Source organism: Balaenoptera acutorostrata, chromosome 15 (genome assembly GCF_949987535.1).
Source record: "Balaenoptera acutorostrata chromosome 15, mBalAcu1.1, whole genome shotgun sequence".
Classification (NCBI taxonomy): domain Eukaryota; kingdom Metazoa; phylum Chordata; class Mammalia; order Artiodactyla; family Balaenopteridae; genus Balaenoptera; species Balaenoptera acutorostrata.
Window position 1 is genome coordinate 6,381,974 of NC_080078.1, and position 23,892 is coordinate 6,405,865.

At 45.8% G+C, this 23,892-nt stretch overlaps 1 protein-coding gene and 1 long non-coding RNA gene across 7 annotated transcripts; one reads left to right on the forward strand and one right to left on the reverse strand.

Moving 5' to 3' along the window:
- Positions 1–1,458: 1,458 nt before the first annotated feature.
- LOC103018151 (uncharacterized) lies at positions 1,459–14,864 on the forward strand. 3 transcript variants are annotated; one of them, XR_009005374.1, is made up of 7 exons: positions 1,459–1,526; positions 2,124–2,214; positions 2,456–2,620; positions 6,562–6,634; positions 12,169–12,399; positions 12,816–13,213; positions 14,235–14,864. It is a non-coding gene; the product is annotated as an uncharacterized LOC103018151 (long non-coding RNA). The 3 variants fall into 3 exon arrangements; XR_009005375.1 differs by lacking the exon at positions 12,169–12,399 and having other exon boundaries at positions 1,469–2,214; XR_009005373.1 differs by lacking the exons at positions 12,169–12,399; positions 12,816–13,213; positions 14,235–14,864 and adding an exon at positions 8,593–8,706 and having other exon boundaries at positions 1,469–2,214.
- LOC103018331 (zinc finger protein 789) lies at positions 8,060–19,398 on the reverse strand. 4 transcript variants are annotated; one of them, XM_057528929.1, is made up of 5 exons: positions 19,296–19,398; positions 16,804–16,881; positions 12,874–13,000; positions 10,290–10,403; positions 8,060–9,178 (listed from the first exon to the last, which is right to left on the reverse strand). In XM_057528929.1, exons 2-5 carry the CDS (start codon positions 16,870–16,872, stop codon positions 8,166–8,168), a joined length of 1,323 nt encoding a protein of 440 aa, XP_057384912.1. In that variant the 5' UTR covers positions 16,873–16,881; positions 19,296–19,398; the 3' UTR covers positions 8,060–8,165. The 4 variants fall into 4 exon arrangements, with proteins under 4 accessions (XP_057384912.1, XP_007186751.2, XP_007186752.2 ...); XM_007186689.2 differs by having other exon boundaries at positions 19,154–19,389; XM_007186690.2 differs by having other exon boundaries at positions 19,079–19,389.
- Between the last annotated feature and the right edge of the window lie 4,494 nt (positions 19,399–23,892).

The window sequence follows — 23,892 nt, forward strand, 5'->3', positions numbered from 1 at the left end:
GGTGTTATAGGACTTGAATGAGAATGACAACTTCAGTAAAGCCTGGCGTTAATGTCTGTCGAGCATTTCCTGTGTTCTAAACATCATGCTTAGTGCTTTATGTGGATCACCTCACTTAATCCTCACATTATGAGGTGGTTTCACTTTTTAGCGCCCCCATTTTACAGTTGGGAAAAACTTGAGGTTCAGAATAGTTAATTCACTTGCCCGAGGTCACACAGCCAATAAGTGGCAGAACGAGCATTTGAACCAAGATCACTTTGTCTCCAAAAGCTAAGCTCTTAAGCACCAAACTCTACTATGTCTTAGATGATTAAACATCAAACATTACTAAGTGATGAAACGCTGTTCTTGTCAGTTTGTGTGAAAGACAGTTTTGGTCCAAGATATGATAAAATCATACAGTATTAGAATCTTAGAATTGTAAAGGGTTCGATCATTCCTCCCACCCAATGGAGGAATCGCCATTCAATTGTAGGTATATGCAGGCACCAAGTGCATAATTACTTTGTTGAGCTGGAGAAAACATTTCCTGGCATCCGATTATCCAGTTTCTGCATGAAATCCTTCCACTGATGGGGAGCTCGTTGCTTCCCAAGGCAGCCTCTTCCATTTAAAAACAGCTCTGATTGCCAGAAACTTCTTAGTGAGCTGAAAACTATGCTGATCTGGGGTCTTACATCTCCTGGTTGCAGAAAAAAGAAGAGTTTTATGATTTGAACATTCGACTGTGAGGTTCTTTTCTGCCTTTCACTTATCACATCCATCATCACCTTACCTTGTAAACCTCTGAAAGAAAAGGGAAACAAAACGTTAGGGTCATGTATTTTGTTTCCTCAATTTTGCGGCAAGTTAGAGCCAAATCTGTTTGCTCAAGACGCTGTTTTGTTATCGTTTTTTAATATTAAAATGTTGTAAAGGACTAAAGGCAGAAAAGGAACAGGACAGTAGAATCTGCATTCCAATCACATCAGTAAATGCGTGCCCGGAGCACGTTGGTTGAATTCTACAGAAATTTTTGCTACGGTATTGGGGCTGGGAGGAAGCCTGTGATTGATTCTATCAATTTTTTGTTGTTGTTTTCACAAAAGTATCAGAGCCATCTGAGTGCGACCAGGTCAATGTCATCAGCTTGGAGTCCTTTCCCTGCAGAAGGAACAATTAGAAAGAGACACCCATGTGCTAGTTCTCAAAACTTGTGACCTGCACCTTCCACCCAGGAGGCTAGATTCCCCATCAATTCCTTACTTCTTTCGCATTAGTGAGGACGTGCCGCTAAATCTTGGTCTTTTTCCTCAACTGAGGAGGGGGTTAAATTCCCTAGATTTATAGAGGAAACACCGAGACAGCGAGACCTCCTAGATTCCTAGAGAACACCAATAGGGGTGGAGTTCCGGGGGGGCGGAACCGTGACGGGCTTCCGGTAAGCTTTCCGGAACTCGTTCTATTTGTTCTACAGGTTGTTGTATCGTTTGCAGGTTCTTGGTTCCCGCACTGTCCCCGGGACTCGGAGTTGCCGGCTGCGGGTAGCGTAGGGGACAAGAGATGCGTAGTTACTACCCCCGGCAGGATGTGGGGAGATGCCTCTCTCCCACGTTTCCCTCACCCACTCCCAGCCCAGCTTTGTGCTTTGACTTAACCTAAATGATGAGATTGATTAGGAAAGGAATTGGAGACAAAACAAGACCCTAGCGTTTTCTAAGGTGTCCACAGGGTCGGTTTCTCTGAGCCCTCTCCTGGGCTTGCCTACGGCTGACTTCTCACTGCCTTTCCTCTGTGCCTGTGCACTCCTGGTGTCTCTTTCCTCTTCTTATAAGGACACCAGTCCTATCCTTGAGGACCCCACCCTTATGACCTTATTTAACCTTAATCACCTCCTTAAGTGCTCTGTCTCCAAATACAGTCACACTGGGGGTTAGGGCTTCCAGTGCATGGATTTTGCGAGGGGCACACAATTCAGTCCAGCACAGTTGGGAACTATCTTGTCACTCTCTGTATTTTCCCATAGCACCTAGCACAGCGCCTTGCAAAATGGCAAATCTAGATTTTTGTTAACAAAGTGATAGAAGACCTGATGGGAACTGGGAGAGGAGTTATAACGTCATTTAAATCTATTGTCTTAGCTCATCTTTGTTTATAAAATTTCTGAGCTCTATTCTGGAAGGTCCTAGTTCCTGCTTGGAACTTCAAAGTCTCCAGGACAATGGCACAGAGGTAAAAGGGAAGCTCCTGGGGCCTCTGGGGTGGGAACTGCAGGGGCAGGGTCTGTGTCCTCGCAGTAACCCCGGCAGTGTAACAAGCATCTGTGGTTCCTAGCGAGGGTTCGGGGTGGGGCTGTCTACCAGGCAGGTGCGGTGGAGTCAACCGAGGTGGAGCGGGTGAGCCCTTGCTTCTCACAAGCTTACCTTCTGGCGGGATTCTGAACAGTCTGCGGTAACCGGTATTGCCCCAGCAGGTGTCACAGTGGATGTGGGATCATTGGATGATCACAGCATGGCTCGGGGGCCTCCGTGGCCATTCATCTTGGTGAGCAGAGATTGCATTGCCACTTTGAATGATTGGACTAGAACATCTGTCTTGGCATCCTGTCCCCTTCAGAACCCACGCTGGATTCTTTTTGGTGAGCAAAGGGCTTATCATAATTGGGCCCCCCATTTTAATGATGTTTAATTGTTCGAGCCCCACTTGCCAGACTATATCGCTTAGCTTTTGGTTACAGCCCAATAATCCATCCAGTTCTTTGTTGAAATTCTTCAGTTCTTTTGAAAAAGAAAATGCAGGAGGTATTGTTCTAATCTCAGATTTAATGAAGAATATCTTAAACATGTATTAAGTCAGTTTAATGATAACAGCTCTAACAAATAGACCTACAGAGGTCTAGCTGCGCAAACACAATAGCAGTTTTTCTTTTTTTAATGAATTTTAAAAATATTTATTTATTTTATTTGTCTATTTTATTTTTGGGGCTGCATCGGGTCTTAGTTGCGGCATGTGGGGTCTTTGTTGAGGCGTGTGGGATCTTTAGTTGTAGTGCGGGCTTCTCTCTAGCTGTGGCGCAAGGTCTCCAGGGCTCATGGGCTCTGTAGTTTGCGGCAATCAGGCTCTTTTGCTGTGGCGTGGGCTTAGTTGCCCCGTGGCATGTGGGATCTTAGTTCCCCAACCAGGGCTCGAACCTGCGTCCCCTGCGTTGGAAGGCGGATTCTTTACCGCTGGACCACCAGGGAAGCCCCTAGAAGTTTACTTTTTACTCCTGTAACAGTGTAAGGCAGATATACATGACTGACAGAAAGGCTGTCCTCTGAGCAGTCAATCTGATGGCAGCCCTGGCATCTTCAGACGTGGCTTATGAGACCTCTTTGGGGATTTTCTAACCTAGTCAACTGGGAGAAGAGAACACGGACGTGTGAGAGGGCTTTATGGGCCAAACCAAGAAGTGGCACACATCATCCTCACTATAGTCCATTGGTTAGAACTCGGTCACCTAGCTGCATTTAACAATACAAGCTGCAAAGTGTAATCTAGCTGTGTGTCTAGGAAGGAGACAAACAAATTTTTGATAAACTGGTAGCAATCTGCAACAAGACTCAAAAATTACTAACTGTAGAAGATTGATAAATTCAACTACAACTACACTATATTAGGAAAAGACAAACAAAATGGGAAGCACAGCCCAGGAAGATGAAAAGATGCTCAACTACATTAGTAATAAGAGAAATGCAAATTAAACCACAATTGGATACGATTTCACAAAAGATTATCAAATCTTTCAAAATCTGTCAGTACCAAGTACCGATAAAGATATAGAATAGTGGAAGCTCTCATCTGCTGTTGAGTGTGTAAGTTGTTACATTTATTAGGGAAAACAGTTTGGCCATACTTCTTTTTTTTTTTTTTGGCCATGCCACATGGCATGTGGGATCTCAGTTCCCCAAACAGGGATCGAACCTGTGCCCCCTGCATTGGAAGCGTGGAGTCTTAACCACTGGAACGCCAGGGAAGTCCCTGGCCATACTTCTTAAAGTTGAACATGTATATATGTTATTTCTAGGTGTTTTCACAGGGAACCAAGAGGCATGTTGACATGCTGTTTTATAAAAGCCCCAAACCGGAAACATCCTGAAAACCCATCAACAAAAGAATAGATTCATAAATTGTGCTGTATTCCTGCAGTGGGATACTTATTGTCAGTGAATGTGGTTGAACCACAGCTACACAGAAAGATGCATGATTCTCGAAACACATGTGCAGTGAAAGAATAAGAGTATGACTCCATGTATGTAAAGTTCTGAAAAAGCAGAACTAAGTAATACATCATCCAGACATAAATAGATAGGTGGTACGTCTACATAATACAAGGGAATAATTAACATAAAACTCAGAGTGTTTGTTAACCTTTGGTGAAGAGGGAGGGAGAGGAGATTGGACAGAATATAAGAGGCTTTTGTGATTCTGAAAATGATCTATTTCTTACCTAGTATGAGGATGCATGGGTGTTCTTTTTATTATCATTTACTGACATATATCCTCAGATACTTTTGAATTATGGTATTATTTCACAATAAACATGGACATGTTTACTGTAAAATATTGCTAACATACAGACAAGTATAGACAATAGAGATTGATTTTAAAGAACATTCACATATGCACCAGATTAATCAATTCTTAACATAATTGCTTCATATCTTTTTTAAAAAAATATTTATTTATTTGGTTGCATCGGGTCTTAGTTGTGGCAGGTGGGCTCCTTAGTTGTGGCTCACGGGCTTCTTAGTTGCGGCTTGCCAGCTCCTTAGTTGCAGCACATGGGCTCCTTAGTTGTGGCATGTGAACTCTTAGTTGCGGTATGCATGTGGGATCTAGTTCCCTGACCAGGTATCGAACCCGTGCCCCCTGCATTGGGAGTGCGGAGTCTTATCCACTGCACCACCAGGGAAATCCCTCATATCATTTTAAGAAATAAAATATGTACTGTAAAGACTCCCATTCCTTTCCCTCATCAGAAGGAATAACTGTACTGAAATTGTGTCCTTCTTTTCCCCATTTTATACCACAAGATCTTGTATCCATAAACAGTATATGTAGTGTTGCAGGATTTAAAATTTTATGCAGACATATTGTATTCTGTCATGTTGGAACTTGATTTGCCATTTTAAGATTGATTTGTTTCTGTATATAAATAGATCCAGTTTATTCAAACTGCTGTAAATTAGTTCGAGAGACAGACTTGGAAAAATGTTAAATTTGGTAAATCTGGGTAGATGGTGTAAAGGATTCTCTGTATTATTTTTGCAATTTGGAAATTATTTCAGAATAACAGTATCACTACTGAGTCATTTATATTGGCAATATGCACTTGGAAATGGAAGTGGGGGAAATATCCATTTATGATAATGATACAAATAACTGACCATAAATTTACTTGAAAAAATCTAAGAACTTACCTGAAAATGTATGTTTTGACAGGAAGTCATCTATTACTATTTTATTCTAAACTGTAGAATTTCATGTAGTATTTTCCTTAATGCTTCCCCTCCTTTCTACCAGCTAAGAAATGTTGGCAGAAAGAGAAGCCACCTTGATAAAAGCTACAGTTGAGTGTGAACTTGCACAAGATCTAGACCCACACAGGTGTTGTCAAAGGTGTGAGCTGCATACTAGTCATATGACCATGTTACGTGACATTTTAATGAACTGTAATCCAAATGTGTAAAAAGAGGAGAAAATGAAAGAACTGAACAATTTTTATATCTTATTTTTAGTCATTTGAGTTTTAACAGTCTGTTTTTTATAGTTTAGCATTATTAGCTAAAGAAGGAAATAACATTTGTATTATTTATTTTTCATCTTGCTTTAAATATGGTGTAAAAAGCTTCACTGGTCTTGTCAAAAAAACGTGCACCTTTTCTAGTCCAGTGGAGTATTCTAGACTCTTCTGCCCTTTGCAGTATGAGCTAATGGTTGCCCTGTGTGGCCAGGCATGGACAGTGGGTCCAGCCCATTAGCTAAATAGAAAAGCCAAAACTTGAGCGTTTCTTCTCCATTACCTTCCCTGGAGGGCTAGTTCGGAGCTCCTGCCCTACTGCCAAATATTGACAGACATGACCATACACTGACGATGGCATCGCTGATCTGTGCTCCCGGCCTGGTGACCGTCCAGCCTCTGGGGAAGGCAGGAAGCCTGCCCTGCACGCCGGCACTCTTGAGCTGGGGAGCCCTTTTTCCCAAGGCAAGTTAGTTCAGCAAGGCTTCCAGACCAGCCCCACCCCTCCCCTCCTTTGTGTCCCAGGAATTCTACTGAAAAAAATATTTTCAGCAAATAAAACATTTTATAGGGGCCATTTATAAAGGGAAAGGAAGGCCATTTAATTTAGTTGTAGAGAAGGAAGTGGCACCAAATACAAGCTCCCTTGTGCCTCCGTAAGAAGCCCTTAGGGTGTCTCCAGCAGGGCTGTCCAGTAAGCCTGGGATGACGGGAATGTTCTGTCATTGTGCTGATCTTGAAATGTGGCTTTTGATTTGAGGACGGTTTTTAACTTTTTAAAATTTTAATTTAAATAGGCTCATATGGCTAGTGGCCGCCATATTGAAGAGTGCAGCTCTTTTCTCCTCCTTGGGACAGATGTGGCTGAAGGTAGGCATTTCCATGTTACCTCTGGATCCTTAGCTGTACCCTCTCTCTTTCTGAAAAGCTGGAAGCATGTACATCATCTACACAAAATAGATTCAGTAGCCTGAGCCAGACTCTGTACTCAAGCCTGGATCTGCTTTCACAGGTCCCTAACTCCAAAGGTGGTTGTGAGGAAGAATTCTCTCTCATTGGCTTATTTCCTCTTGTCAGGCCTTGACTTGTTAATTTCGTTCGGGGAAATACAGTTTGGCAGCCTTTCCCTCCAGCCAATTCCTGCCGCTTGGTACAAAAGTACTGATACGGAACCCAGTATATAATCTAACACTTATTATTTTCCTCCTGCAAAGCTGAAGGTTCCTTCATTTTATGGGGTGCCACTTGCTTTCTTCTCATTCCCAATAGAACTTTGTTTTTATGTGCTGGGTAAGAAATCATGGAACTGGTAAGGACCAGAAAATAATAAAATCAAGGGATTTGATTAACATGAGAGGGTCTAACAGCAGCAATTTACTCATGGGGAGAAGAGGTGTTGAAATACTGGTAGGGGAGTTAGAAGGGACACAGAGAAGGGCAGACAGCTAATAAAGCAGCTACCACGGAGAGGGAATGTGCGTCATCCTATGGAAAGACTCTGAAAACAGTGTGAAACACATGCTTCACAGATGTTCCACCCTAGGGGAGAGGGAGATCTGGTATTCGTCAGAATCCCATCAAGCGTGGTTGAGGGCTGCCCCCAGAGCAGTGGTCTTTCGTGGTTTTCGAAAAAGCCCGCAGCCCAAGAGACACAGATAGTGCAAGTGGGATGAGCACACGGCAGGGGCAAGGCCGGTGCGGTGGCGGGGGGTGGGGCGGGCAGGGCACTAACAAGCATCTGCTCTGAACACTGACTTCGAACTCAGTAGAACCCAGTAGCACACTAATTTTCGTTTCTGGGTAAATTTCAGTAATTATTAATATCTCAGTAGTACTAGTGGGTAGCCCTTACTTTATTTTTAAAACGTCTATACAATCTCAGGTGATTTTTCAGTATGAAACCAAGAAAGGCATTCTTAGATCGTTCACGATCCAGAAAATGGTCTCCAGCCTGGGGGACCACAGAGTAAAACTTCTAAGCCTTCCATCTGCCTTAACTTAACTCAGGGAAATGAAGGTAAAGGGGACCCAGGGAGACTGGACACGACAGCCTATGACATTTCTATTAAGTAATTCTTTTTTTTTTTTTTTTGATTTAAATCCAGTTTTATTGTTTTGTTTTTTGGCTGTGCTGCACGGCATGTGGGATCTTAGTTCCCTGACCAGGGACCGAACCCATGCCCCCTGTGTTGGAAGTGCAGAGTCCTAACCACTGGATGGCCAGGGAAGTCCTCTATTAAGTAATTCTTGACTGTAGCAAGAAGGTTAGCTACGAAGAGAGGGTCCCCACAGAAAAACCATTTCAGTTCCTGTTTATTAATTTTCATAAAACAATTGAGTTACACATACTTGCAAGAGTGGTTAAGTTCTGGTCTTTAAATGGTAGCTTTTCTGGTTACTATCACATAGGTATCTGCTCTCTGTGAGTACCCTGATGCTTAATAAAGCTTGTGCGCCAACTGAAAGATTTTCCACATTTGTCACATCTGTAGGGTCTCTCTCCAGTATGAATGACCTCATGTCGATGAAGATTTGCCTTAAAACTAAAAGTTTTCCCACATTCTCTACATTCAAAGAATTCCTCCTTGGTATGGATTCTTTGATGCTGAATGAGATCTACATTCCGACCAAAGGATTCACCACATTCACTGCATTTATGAGTGTTCTGTTTATTGTGAATTTGTCGATGGCTCATAAGGGTTGAATGCCGGCCAAAGGCTTTTCCACATTCAGTGCATTTATGGGGTTTCTCTCCACTGTGGATTAACTGATGTCGAATAAGGGTTGAATTCTGACTAAATGTTCTTTCACATTCGCTGCATTTATAGGGTTTTTCTTTGGTATGGATCCTCCTGTGTTCAACAAGATACGCCATCTGACGGAAACACTTTCCACAGTCATGACATGTATATGGCTTTTTTTGTGAGTGACACTGTTTGTGGACAATCAGAGCAGACTTCTGTTTGAAGGCCTGCCCACATATGTCGCACTCAAAGGGATCCTCTGAACTGTGAATTCTTTGATGTCGAACAAAATTTGCCTGACGCTGGAAGGCTCTTCCACATTCGCTGCATTCATAAGATTTTGCATTTGTAAGAATTCGCTTATGCCTCAAAAGCAGTGATCTCTGATGGAAGGGTTTTCCATACTCATCATATTTGCCCTGCTTCGTCCTTGCCTGAGCTTTCCGATCTTGAATAAGGTTAAGGTTTTGAAGGAAGTCCTTACAGCATTCATCACCAATAGTAGGGAGTGAAAGTCGGTAAATGTCCACAAATTCGTTACATTCAAGTAACTTTTCTAAGGGTTTCCTGGCCATTTTCTGCTTTACCAGTGACATCTTACATGACTCTAAATCTTCAGAAATGTTCTGCTTTGGAGTTAGCTCTTTCACCTTGAATCTGGCTTCAGGACCTAGCCAAAAAAAAAAAGAAAGTATATAAATGACCTGATCACCATAGAAGGGAAAAAAAAGGAAAGAAGCCAGGAAGTCTGTGATACGAGAGGCTCAAACGAGGCTAAGAAGTGCTCACCTAGTTACATCATCATACTACAGAGGCCAGTATTCTGATTTCCTTCCATAGGACCCACAGCTTTCATATCAGAAAGAGCTCTTGACATCAGCTAACCAGCTAAAATGTGCACAAGAGTGTATGTCAGAGAATGTGAGAATTGAATAAATCCATCACCATTAGTGGGATAACAACTTACTCTCAGTGCCCAGCAGTGTCACATAACTAGGAGAGAGGTAGCATCTTGTACCTTCTAGATAAGCATGTTTTTAATAATTCTGGGAGAAACAACTTCTTAAAAATGGAGGAAGTGTATAAGATAGAATAGAAAGGAAACCAGAGAGAAATAAGTACAAAACCAATGAACTAGAGCAGTGGTTTTTCAACCAGGGATGGTGTTGCTGGAACCTAGTGGGTGGAGGCCAAGGATGCTGCTAAACATCCCACGGGGCCCAGGACGACCCTCACCGCAAAGAGTTAAACAGCCTAAAACGTCAGCAGTGCTGAGGCTGTGAAACCGTGGAGAGAGGGATGTGAAAACGGGTAGAAGCAGCAATCAGGACATAGTACATAGGAAAAAGGAACATCAGTAAACACCGAGAGAATCTGGAAAACAAAATGAGAGCAAGGGAACAAGAGCAAGTATAGAGGAAGGGTAAGTGATGAGGGTAGAAAAAAGGAGTATCTAGGATGGCACGAGAGCTGTCAGAAAACACCAGGCCGGCTGCCTCAGAGAAGCACTTTAACTGCAGTAGAAAGAGGATGAGCTTTGCAGACTTGATGTCAAATCCCAACTATCAACCTACTAGCCGTGGGACAGACATCGCAGCCCCTTAGTTTCTTCACCTGGGAATGGGGCTGACGATCATACCCACCACCTGCAGGCGGCAGAAGGGATAATGAGCAGGAGAGACGCCAGACACCCGGCTCGGTATTGGCGCAGGAGGGGCCTGGTGAATGGGGGTCCCTCCCTCTGCGAGACCCCCACAGGGCCGGGTCTTCTCCTCACCCACCTGGGCAAGCACTACCGGAAGCCTTCCTAGTCCCAGCTCGCGGTAGATCCAGGATCCACGGCTCTTCCCACTGCTCCAGCTGACAGATCACCTCAGGTTTGGGAAACTGAAATCCTACTCGTGGGGAAGTAAATGGGATGTGCTGGTTAGTGAGCAGCAGGAGGTGCCTCGGAGCTCATTTTACCCTGTGGGGTCTGCGCAGTGGGGGGACTGCGACAGGCAGAGATCAGGACAGTAATGGAGAGGGCTGGTGCGGAGGGGACCTGGCACAATCCTTACTGAAAGCCTGATCAATATTCACACTCTGGGATGTGGTAATTTCACTCTCAGAAATATAGCCTAAGGAAAATTAGGACAAAGGTTAATGTACCAGATATGTTCAGCAGAGTTCTAACAAACAGCGCAAACTGGAAATAAACTAAATGTCAGTAGGTGAATGGTTAAAGTGTAGCACATGAATACGAGGAAGGCAGAAGTATTAGGCAGATACTGAAAATCCATGTGTTCAAAGAATATTTCTTTTGGGCTTCCCTGGTGGCGCAGTGGTTGAGAATCCGCCTGCCAATGCAGGGGACACAGGTTCGAGCCCCGGCCCGGGAAGGTCCCACATGCCACGGAGCAACTAAGCCCATGCGCCACAACTACTGAGCCTGTGCTCTAGAGCCCGCGAGCCACAACTAAAGAAAGCCCGCAACGAAGACCCAATACAGCCAAAATAAAGAAAGAAATAAAATACATAAAAAAAAAAAACCTGAAGTTTCATATTAAAAAAAAAAGAATATTTCTTTTTCCCCCAGTGCATCTGATACATTTTTCAAAGAATGTTTCTTAAAATAGGAAAATGCTCCCTAGATATTTTAAAGCAGAATACAAAACTCATGTAAATTATGATCCAAATTTTTTTTAAAACTACATGTGTGTGTCTGTGCATGCGTGTGTGTGTGTGTACAGATCTTCCTCTACTTACAAAAGGGTAACTTCCTGATAAACCCAATCTAAACTGAAAATATCCTAAGTCAGAAATGCATTTATTACACCTAACCTCCCGAACATCATAGCTTAGCCTCACCGACCTTAAACATGCAAAGAACACTTACATTACACCACAGTTGGGCAAGATCATCTAACACAAAACCTACTTTATAATAAAGCGGTGAAAATCTGTTGTAACTTACTGAATACTGTGCTGAAAGTGAGAAACAGAATGGTTTTAAGTGTACTGGTTGGCTGCCCTCGTGATGACATGATCACATAGCTGTCTGGGAGCTGCGGCTCTGAGCCCAGCATCACCAGAGAGAACGGTCCTGCATATCGCTACCCGAGGAAGAGATAAAAATTCGAAGTGCACTTGCCACTGAATGCGTATTGCTTTCACACCATTGTAAAGTTGAAAAAATCTTAAGCTGAACCGTCATAAATAGGACTGTCTGTATACATCCATAAAAGTAACCAAAATGTTAACAGGGTTAATGCTGGGCAGTGGGCATGCAGATGATTTTAATTTTCTGCTTTATGAGGGTTTTTAATAACATAGGGAAAATGCTGATACTATAATGTTAAGTTTCAAAGGGATTACAGAATTATACATAGACTATGCTCAGCTAGCTTTTTCACAGGAAAAAAAAAAACAGGAAGGAAATATTCCAAAATATTAACAGTGTTAGCCCTGAATGTTTTCCCCTTCCCTTTATGCTTTCCTCTATCTTCCATATATTCAAGTATGCTCTTGTAATGCTTTTAAAACAAAAATAAACAGTAAAACATCCAGTGGTGGGTGGACAGTCCCACAAGAGGTGGTCAAGACCCTGTGCCAAGAGTGTCAGCATGGGAGCCAACACTCCCCAGAAAGAAAAATTCATCCAGGAACCTCACACCCTAGGGAGACTCTGCATCGGAGTAAGACAAAGGCAGGCTCCTGGGAAGATGGAAGCTGTGAAGGTTCAGAAGTGAAGTCAGTGAAGAATCATTTCCTGGGCACCCAGTGATGTTGCAAACAAGGAGGGAAAGCATTTTCAGACAGAAGGAAGAAGAAGACTCTTCAAGGGAGCCGGATGCTGGACTTGGAATCTACAGCGGCCACAGTCTTTTCAGCGCCTAGGGGTCTTAACAGGTGTGGAGGATTTGGGTCGGGGCGGGGAATGGGCTACTCTGAACTCTAAAACAAAAGGAAACTATTCATTGTCCACAATCCCTCATTTGAAAACTTTGAGGCCAGATGTGTTTCATGACTCAGAATTTTTCCAGATTTCAGGAAGGTGCCTTGGTGGGTATATTTTCTCTTATGCACCACCCCCAACAGGGGTTGGAGCTGAAACCTTAATCAACACACTAATATTTCTGATGCTATATATATATATATATAAAGACCAAATGAGAAAAAGGATGACAAATAGCAGATGATAAATAGCTTCCTGTACGATAAAAATCAGATTGAACCACCTGATGACTTCAGGTTGGGTCTTACAGCCAAATGAGTTATGAAAAAACGACTGGTTTTCAGAGCTTTTTCTGCTTCTGGAATTGCAGATAAGAGACTGAGGAGATGTGCAGACACTCAAAGTGAAATGTTAAGCCGACTCGTTACCCAAGGAGAGCACGTTTCTGTAGTTGTCCAGCATCACGTCTCTGTAGAGGGCCTTCTGAGGCCAGTGCAGTGCGTCCCACTCTTCCCTGGTGAAGTACACAGCCACGTCCTCAAAGGCCAGCAACCCCTGGAAACACAGCGACTAACTGCAGCTGCGATTCTTACAATAACTTTGTGAGCTACAGTATTATGATTACAGATGGTCAACACTGGAGGCTTCTCTGGCCGTTGGGTCTCTGCTGCAGTCACTCAGCTCTGCTCTGGTAGCACAGACGCAGCACAGACAACAGGAGAGCAAACGGGTGTGGCTATGACCCAATAAAACTACTCCCGGCTCCAGGTGAGTTGGCCGACCCTGCTCTGCACAACCCTACCTTCCACATCCTGTATTTCTTCTGCCCGGATCTCTCAGGAAAGAGATGGCTCACTCCCATGAGGTCACTGAGGACGGGGCAGCGTGCGGGCCATTCGCACAGGGATGGACAGGCTAACGGGACACAGGGATGGACAGGCTAATGGGAACCAACCAGGCAGGCTGGAGCTCGCGGGCTGGCTGTCGTGGGCACCGCTACCCACTAGGTGTGAAGGGGGAGGACGGCAGGGGACACTGGGATCCAGAAAGTTGCTGGAGAAGCGAGACCGGAGCGGGGGGCAGCCCAGCGGGGAGGGACTGAGGGATAAGCCCCCAGCAGCGATCCCCTCCAGGCCTCCGGGCCCCACCCCATCCCCCTGCCAGAAGCCAACCCGAAGCAAGAGCAAGGGAGCCCGTGGATGGAGAAGATAAAGGCCAGCCTCCCAGGGCGCAGACAAAGGGGAGCGGTGGAGAGCGTCTCCACGGGGCCAAACACAGACCGCTGAGCACCGTGCCCACGGCAGAAGTTTCCATCTGCAACTGTGTACCCAGCTCCCGGGGGCCGAGAGGCCTGGCGTCTGCCCCCCACACTCGCTGTGGTTCGGGGGTGTTCGTGCGGAAGGGCTTCGGCAATAGGAATACCAGCTCCACCCGAGATGCTTCACGCCGCTCCCCTCTGCAGACAGACCCTGAGTCTCCCAAACGACAGGCCTTTCTTCCCTCCTGCCCACACCTGGCTCCAGGGTTAGGGTCTCACGCCCCCTCCCCCGATCCCCAACATCCTCCGTCCCCAGAGCTGCCTGCAGACGCCCTCACCTGCCCCAGCCGCCCGCTGCCTTCTCTGCACCCGCCTGGAGGCTCCCAGGTGCTGGGATACAACGGTTCAAACCCCCAGAGTTCTCTCTGCGCGTGGGGCTTTCTAGCTGGGCCCTTCGTGTGGCCCCACAGTTCACGCCCTCATGGTCCTCACCAGTGGTCTTCTCCCCCTTTATCACTCCCGTTCCTTCAGGAAACATTTACTGAGCACCAAGAAGTCGCCGGCCTCCGGGCCACACACCAGTGACAGTAAACGCAGAGGTGACAGCTCCTGCTGGGCCCACAGGACCAGCTCCTCGGGCTGCGCACTGCTCGACTCTAGGGGACACTTCACATGGCAGCTGTGACAACGGGGCCCCCAGAGCTGCTAAGGGCACAGCCTGTGCGACCCACGGAGCCCCAGCCCCGCTTCAGGGAGTGAAGGGTCCAGTGGGGAAGCGGGAAAGTCAACACGGTGACGATCCAGGGGTCCACGGGGGGCGACGGGGGCTGTGAGGACAGGGGCTCACCCCACCCCCTCCTCAGGAGGCACTGCCAGTCACATCCCAGAAAACAGCCCCCTGTGCACATGGCCCTCACCTCCTCCCGCCTCCCCACCGGCTCCCAGACATTCCCTGCATCGGGCCTCACCCCTCCTCTCTTCTCTCTCCTGGTGACCCCTCCTCCTTGGCCTGATTCCATTCTCTCCTGTCTCCTCCAGGGTCTTAATCCAATGACCACGACTCTTCTGTCTTTGCCCTTTCCCCCCTTGTGATACTCTTGATTTAAATAAGAAATATATATTTGGTCTTCCTCCCTACTTCTGGCACAGAGTTCCTAAAAACCCTTGGATTTTCCTAAGGGATAAGAACAGAGGAGCATCTTTTAATATTTGGGCTTTTGTCCTCGGTTGCTGAAATAGCTCCAGGGCCATACAGGTGAGAGGAACGTCTTGTTACTCATAACAAATCCCTCAACCACACCTGAGTTCATGTTAATGCGGAAAACTCCTAAGGATGGGGCTGGATGTCAGGGGAACAAGCATGTGACGAGAGGGTGAGAACCTTCACCCCCAGCACCTGAGGGGCGGGGGGAGGCTGGGGTTCAGCCAGTCACCCAAGGTCAGTGACTCGACCCAGCACGCCTACGTAACGAACCCCCATAAAAACGCAGAAACGGAGGTGCTGGGGGGTGTCTGCCTGGAGAGGAAAGCCCTGCACCCCTCCCCCACTCCCCTGCCCTGTGCCTCTCTTCCGTCGGGCTGGTCCTGAGTTGTAGCCTTTTACATGAACCAGGGATCTGCCAAGTAAACCGTTTTCAGAGTTCCGGGAGCCACTCTACCAGATCAATGGCACCCGCGGAGTGGGTCGTGGGAACCCCAATTTAGAGCCGGTGGGTCAGAAGCACAGGTGACAGCCCGCACTTGTGATTGGCGTCTGAGGTCGGGGCGGGGGCGGCCCTGCGGGGACTGAGCCCTTACCCTGTGGGTCCAATGCTAACCCCAGGGGGACAGTGTCAGAATGAGTTAAATTGCGGGCACCCAGCTGGCGTCAGAACGGTCAGAAGTGAGGCGTCATGAAGCAGAGCAACACAGCCGCGTTCCCTCCCAGACTATCCCTCCTGCCCGTAGCCCGCAAGGATGTTGCCGCCTCTCCTGCCTTCACAAAGATGCTCCGGGTGCTTTGCTCCCTCTCGCTTCCGCCCTCTCTCCTTCCCTTACTGGGCCTTTTCTGTAAAGAAAACCCTACACACTCACCTCCAGTCACCCCACACCCGCCCTCTGGCTCTTCTGCAGCTTGTCCTCCTGAGCCCAGCCCAGCCCTCCGCCCACGTGGGAACACAAGGGAGAGTAATGGGGTTAATGCGGGACCTCAGAGAGATTTCACAGAGGAATTTTGAGCTGAGTCTCAGCAGATGCAGAGGTGGGTCTGCCTGCGGACAGGGAGAACAGGACGCACACAGGCCGGGGACAGAAGGGAGTCCACACCCCTGCGGGCGGGTCCTCTGGCCGTCAGGGAAGGCAGGAGATGCCACCAGAAAGGCAGACAGAGCTCTGCGATCCCTCAGCAAACGCGGACACGCTGGGCCAACGGGTCAAACCGCTGCCCCTCGAACTCCCTCTTGCCTCCCTCCCGTCCAAGACTGTTCTTTCCAAATGGTCGCGATGGTTCCTCACGTGTCTCCTCACTTTTCCACTCAGCTTCTCACAATCACCCTCCATCATGTTATGAGTTCAGTAACTAAGCTTCCAGTGTACCCTTTGATGCCAACAGATCAGAATTTATCCTGTGTTGCAGGAGTTTGTTTCCATAGCTCCCTCTCCAAATGGCTTGTAAGCGCCTTAGGTGAGAGCTTCTCTCCCAGCACAAAGGCAGTACTATCTGGTATACAGTAGGTACACAATAATGCTCACTGACAGAAACAAGGAGTAACTGTGGTGACAACAGCTCAAACTTACAGAGCGCTCCACATGTCACTAGATACCCTGCCGATACTCCACATGCCCCGTTTCATTGACTCCTCACAACTCTGCGACAGCTACTATCATTAGCCCATTTTCCAGAAAAGGAAACCGTGAGAGATCAGGTAACACATCTAAAACAGAGTCTGGATTTGAACCCGTCTGGCCCCAAAGTTTAAGCTCTTCACATCCTACCTTCCAAGAAGGAAAAACCCCCAGCTGATAAAGATGGCTCAACCTGAACAGAGGAGTTAAAGCCATGTGAAAGCCATCGCCCGGCGCTGAGACTACACCAAGGAAGGGGAGGAGGAGACCTGCTCACCTTCCACAGGACGGGCAGGAACACGGCTTCCATGGCCTGGTCTCTGAGGTGGTGCAGGATCCCGGCCATCAGGCTAAGCTGAAGGAGAGGACAAGAGAACACGTAAGGCCAGCCCCGATTTGAAGCTCTCTCACCAGGCAGCCCTGGGACAGGGAATTCCAATGGGGCCAACAAACCTCAGCACAAAGTCACTGTGTTTGGTGTTGCAATATGTGATAAAATGAAAGCAACTGCTAGAATACTTTTGTTAGGAATTTCTGAACCTAAATCAATTTCCAATCTTTATCCAAGGAAACCTGTGGCTCTGCCCTCACCTCCTCCCTAGAGTATATTCTGCAGCACCTCGTTGAGAGACTCAATACACGAAGGGACCAGACTATAGGAAAAAACAGAACTCTGACCTGCAACCTGCAGCAACCCGCCTGGAACCCAAACCACAAGCAATGCAGCAATAGGCCCTACATCAGGACTTGGTCTACAAGTGCCAGCTTATCTCTAACATGTATCCCCATCCTCCATCTAGGGCCGACAGGAAAAGCCAAATATGCTCCCGCACCCAATCACATAGGATGTTCCGCTTCTTTTATTTAACCTGCCTCCAGCTTTTCCAAGCCAATCACCTCCAAACTCAGCATATTTGAGTCTTCCCTCTTTTCCACTATAAAACTTCCCCTGCTTGCCTTTGAGTCTCTGCCAAACACACGTGATGGTGGCCAATTCCCTTGGCCATGAAGGGAATGAAGAGCCTTTGCTTGTTCTCTTTTGGGTGGTCTTCATGTATTTCTACATCACACAGAATCAGCTCAGATAGTGTAAAAATGATTTTCGGGCAGTTAGAGATTTTAGGCTACATATGATATACAAAGAGCTAATTGTGGTCAAAAGAAAATTCAGAAGACTTTACTTGATACGAACATTTTATGGAGCAAAACCCAAACTGTGAACAAGGAGACTTCAAAATTGAAAGTCTTGGGCTCTCAGCAGTTACCGCTCAGTTTATAAAGCCTGTGAAGGGGTGGCAGAATAAGCCACCCCAAAATATACCACTTTAGAATACTGAGCTGTGGGACTTAAAAAACGGCTGTTTAAAAAAGAAGCAACAGGGGAACTTCCTGGCAGTCCAGTGGTTAGGACTCGGGGCTTTCACTGCCGGGGCCCGGGTTCCATCCCTGGTCGGGGAACTAAGATCCTGAAAGCTATGTGGATTCACTCATGCTAAGCCCCATGTCAGCAAACCAACACTTAATACTTAACCTAACTGCCGTTTCAGCCTCTTCCAGGAATAGAACCTCCCTCCGCTTTCCCTATGAAGATAGTATTTAAGCCTGAATTCTAAGCCATCTCAGGGGTTAGTCATTTTTCCTTGGGTATCTCCCATGTTTACATGAGGTATACATGTTAAGAAACTTGTTTGTTTTCATCTTTTATTGCGGGGGTCTCAACTAAGTACTCAGAAAGGTAGAGAGAAAATTATTTTCCTCCCATGCACATGAATGAGGAAGTACATTGTTTTCTATTGGGACTGGTTACTAGAAACTGACATCCCTTTTAGAAGAGTAGCACCGGACAAGTTTACTTGTTTGTAGCTGATTGGCTAGGAAGCTGCAAGGTCACCCTGACATGAAGAAAGCTTGTTTCCTTTAAGGACAGAGCCAGCATTTTGGGGAAACTAGGACAGTTTTTAAGTTTTGGTTCCGCAGCTATGGGTGGTTGGCCAGGGGACATAACCCAAACTGTGGGCTCCACTTTGCTTCTTTTTTAATATAGTAAATTCGGTGTTGTTTCTCTCAGGGAGTACACAAATGATGGGATACGGAGGATCTTCATTTTTTAATGGTGCTTCTCTGGCTACCGGCGAACCTTGCTTTATGTAAGTACATCTTTAAAAAAGTCCCTCACACACCGTTCACGTTCCCTAAAAACACTGTTCCTAAGCGCTCCTGCCTCTTGAGCAAGGAGGCACCCCCCAGACGGTCCTGATCGGGGGAAGGGACCTCGACCCTTTAATTATCTAAACTATATTATCTTCTGTGAGCATTGTGCATTTGGAAGTCAGAACCCATAATCCAATTTGTTAATCTATAACAATACCAAAGCAAACAACAGTATTAACCAGCCATTCATTCGTCGGACTCTCTCTTCCCTAAAGACCTAACATACTCAATACTCAGAGATTGGCGTCTTCAGGAAGACGCTCAGTAAGTGCCCTGAAGATCGGGGTGGGAATGGGGAGGAAGGCACGGGGGGGAGGGGGGTGTCTCTCCAGCCCTCACACCTTCTATGGCGGGGCCACCGAGGCTCCTCCGCAGCACCCAATCCTCCCATCACACTAGTTCCTTTCTCCCCAAACCTCGCTGCCTCCGACTCCAGCCGCGTCGCCTCCTCCAGAAAGTCCTCAGGATACACCTGCGGCTGCCGTGGGGGCTGGGCTCCCCTCTCGAGGTGCTGGGCCGGACCCGGAATCAGGTCCGAGCCTCTCAGCTAACCCGCACCTGAAGGCGCGACGCGGAAGGTCCCTATGCCTGTCGGCCGGATCACTGGCGCACGCCGAGCAGAGGGTCCCCACCCGAGTACCTTCTAGGAACGGCGGAGGCTTCGCAACTCTCTGATAGGGGGTAAGGGGTGGGGCGGGGGTGGGGAGAGTGTGCGAGTAAGGGGGCGGGGCGCTCATGTCTCGCAATCCCCGCTCCTGGCCGGAGCCAATCAACTGCCGCAGAGGGCGTTGACTAGGCCACGTGACTTCCAGGCCCCACCCCGCCCCGTTCCAGCCTACCCTGGAGGTCTGGAATCTCTCGTAAGAATAGGCTAGGGGCTTTAAAAAGGCTAATACCAAGTCTTTCCCCTTCGCACCGATTGTAGCAAAATCTCTAGGAGTGAGCCCTCGTGTAGTTGGGTATTTTTAAAAGCTCCTCCTGGTAGTCTAATGTAGAGTGACCAACTTTTTAGAGAGCCGACCCTGGACACAGCCCTACCAGGCAAAAAAATATGTTAATATAATGAATTATAATACACATATATGTTATTAAGATAAAAACATAAAAATAGATACTTATCTGAAACTATGTTATTCAGAGTTGTTTACTTTTCCGTGACATGAATGCTGTTATTTAAAGCAACAGAGGACTTAGTGGCAATTAATTGTAATTGATAGTAGGACTAATTAATCTTTTATATGATTCCATATGTTTAGTAAAGAAGTAAGAGAGACTACAGATTTTAAAAAAAAGCCTTTTGAGGTATTGTGTGAAATCTCCGTTTAAGTCCTGATTTCCACAGGATATACATATATATATCCCCGGTATCATACTAGTTGTTTGACCTAGGACAAATTACTTAGCTCCTCTGTACCTTATTTTCCAGAGATGTAAAATGAGGATACCAGTATTATGAATTTCATAGAGTTATGAGTATTAAATGAGTTAATATGTGTGAAGTGCTTAAAACAATGCCTGGCACATAGTAAATGTTCCTCAAGTATTAGAGTGAAAACCTTCAGTTTTCCAAACATCTTTAGATGAATACAGACATTCATTGACTCAGTGTTGTAGCAGTTTGAACTTCCATAGGAGAATTTAAAAAATCAGGAAATACAATGAAATTCATTAATTCGATTAATGTTTATTGAGAGCCTAGAATGTGCCAGGCACTGTTAGATTTTAAATAGTACACATTTAAATGTTACTCAAAGCACTTAGGGCTTGGTCCAGGCAAAAAGCTGCTGAACTCAGACAGAAAAATGCTCACACAGTTGAGCTTTTGACAATCATGCTGTGCTAAAGTGACGACATTGGAGACCTGGGGGCCTCAAACTCAGGGATAGTTTCCCTATCAAAATACTTACTGATATCTGAAGCTACATGGAACAGAAGGCTAAAGAGCTATACTAGAACATTGGACAAGGAAGAGAGGAATTTTCCAGTCTCCCAGTGTTTATGAGATAAAGACCACTATGGAGAGGAGATCAATAATTGTAAGTCTTATAAGCAATAGTTCCTATTGCTACTCTTTAAGCTTGCTGATCCTTTCAGATATTGGTGCTTTTTAAAATCTCTACAAGTTCCATTTATTTCTTTTTATTATGTTGTATTTTTCTGTTCATTATGTTTATGCTTTCTTTTAAATCCTTGAGCAACATATCCATAGTAATTATTTTAAAGTCCTTGTCTCCAAACCCCATAATTTCTGTTCTTTCTGAATCTGTTTCTACTGACTGATTATTTTCCTGGTTTTGGATTACATTTTCCTGCTTCTTTACATATCTATTAATTTTTGATTGGATGCTAGACATTATGAAGTTTACATTGCATGTTAGAGTTTGTTGTCTTCTTTTAAAAATCATTAGAACCATACAGTCCAGAAATTCCACTTCTGGGTAAGTTCCACAAAGAATTGAAAGCAGCAACTCAAACAGATATTTGTACACCCGTGTTCATCGTAGCATTATTCACAATAACCAAAAGGTGAAAACAAGTGACCTGGACAGATGAATAGATAAACAAATGGTAGTCTACATACAATGGAATATTGTTCAGCACTAAATAGGAAGGAAATTCTGACAAATGCTATAACATGGATGAACCTTGAGGATGTTATGCTAAATGAAATAGGCCAGACATAAAAGGACAAATATTGTATGATTCCACTTATATGAAGTACCTAGAATAATCAAATTCATAGAGACAGAAAGTGGAAAGGTGGTTGCCAGGGACTGAGTGGAGGGGGAAATGGAGAGGTGGTGTTTAATGGGTGCAGAGATTCAGTTTGTGAAGATGAAGAAAGTTCTGGAGATGGACTGTGTTGGTGGTTGCACAACAACGTGAATGCTCTTAATGCCACTGAACTGTACACTTAAAAATTATTAAAAAAGGTAAATTTCATTTTACATGTATTTTACCATAATAAAAAATTTCCCCCTGGCCAACAGTTCAAAGTACTTTTATATCACCTGGATTCTTTCAAGGCTTATTTTGAAGCTTTGTATGGGTGTATCACCGCCTGGAAGAGTGTGATCTTGGCTTGAAAGCTTGAGCTAATCTTGAAGTACTCCAGGCCTGGTTCGGTCCTTTTATTAAGGCATTGTCCTTGTAAGATCTCTACTGGCTGCCTCAGGTGTTCAGTGAGGACTCCATTATAGCTGGCCAGGACATGAACATCTCCCAGCTCTGTGTGAGCTCTGGGAATTACTCAGCTTACAGCTTCCTGCTTGTTCTTTGCCTGGCTTGATTCGGCCAGGAACAAACTCAGGAGGACCCGTTATGGAGATTTCTAGAGCTTTTTCTCTGTGCAGCTTCTGGCTTTCTAGGCTTCTGCTACCCAAATCACAGCTCCCTCTGCCTCCTTGAACTCAAATCTCTGTCTCCTCATCTGAGAGCCTGCTGTGGTCTGTTTGGGTTCCTCCTCCCCTGCACTGGGGCCTGAAAAGTGCCTCCAGTTAGAAAGTCAGGGCCATATAGGCCTCACCTGATGTGTTTCCTTTTTCCCAGGGATCACGGGTCTGCCCTGCCTGTTGTCCAAGGTCTGAGAACATTTTTTCATATATTCTGTCTAGTTTGATAGTTTTTACAGTGAGTCCCATAAGTCAGTCCAGTCCTAGAAACTGCATCATGGCCAGAAGAAGAAACTCAGTATAGTTTTAGTGTGTGTTTCTTTTAATATGAGTGCACTCGAAGTTTTTATATGATTAGATTCCATTTGCATTTTTAGTGAACTCTCTAAAATTGTATTTGGATGTTTTTCTCTTGGGGTATCAGGTTATGGATTTTGGTCTCAACACCTCTGATGCTTGCTCAGTATTTCGCCCCCCTCCCCAACCCACTGACTGAAATGTAAAGGTAGGGAATGGGAAGTGAGAAGACACACTTGTACGTGAGGGTTCCTGGCCTGTCTATCCAACACCATGCCCTTGATCCTGGGGTAAAGGAAAACAATAGATAGCTTTGCTCCTGTGGTATTTTATTCACAGGTCACCTTTGGGTCATGGATTCTTTCCTTTGCCCAGTGTAGTTGCTTATGACCAAGGAAATCTAATCTTATAGAACTTTTCCTTGTCAAACCATTCCTGAGCTGTGAGTTTTCTGGTATCTCACGTAAACCATAAGAGCTGCCATCAAACCTCTTCTCCTCTGCACGACACTGGTAAGTTTTCTCTCCCAGGTAGATTCTGTAATGTAAAATCAAGCTCGTGCCATACATCCATGATTTGCAGGGTTTCTCTCCTGTGCATCACAAAGTTATGCTGGGGTTGGAAGCCTTCTCACACCCACCGCACTGCAGGGTCTCTCCTACAATTGGTTTCTCTGGTGCATGGTGAGGCATGAGCTTTACCTGAAGCTTTTCCCACACTCCCCACAAGGACGGGATTTCGCCTCAGTGTGGCCACCTGGTGGTGATGAGGCTGCTGAGCTCTGCATGAAGCTTTTGCCACTCTCACTACCTTTTGTGGTTTAGTGTGGATTCTCTGATGCACCTTCTGGGTGGTGCATGTAAGGTTTTCTCACTGTCAAGGCAATGATGTGGCCTCTCCCTCGTGTGGGGCATGGTGAGGCATGAGCCAGAACTAAAACTACTCCTGCGCTCACCACACACTCAGAGCCTTTCCTGGGCGTGGACTGCCAGCTCTGCTCTGGCTGGCGCTTTCCCCACATTCCTTACACCGGCTGGGCTTCTCTCCGGCATGTGTCTTCTGATGGCACCAGAACTCTGCCAAAGCTCTTCCCATTCTCCCCTGTGTGGTTTATGAAAACAACAAACATCTTGTTTCTGGGTTATTTTCCCAGGTGTCTCTGTAAGCATCTGCACATTGCCAAAACTTTCACAGCCTTGCCCATCATCATTGGCATATTGTTTGATTTCTCCTAATCATGTCCTGGAAGTTTCACTTTTTTCCCACCATTTTCTGCCTTGAAGCCTTTTCATTCCTTTCTTTCTTTCTTTTTGTCATTTTAGAATCTAGAGGAAAACGTAAGAAGTAAAGGTGTTAGTCTTGAAATAGGATTTGGAACTGGAGGGAAAGGATGGTTGGAGCAATTACATTAGACTAAGTTAAAGTACAAGTTCCTCTGAATACAGGAATTTACAGAGTTCAAAGGC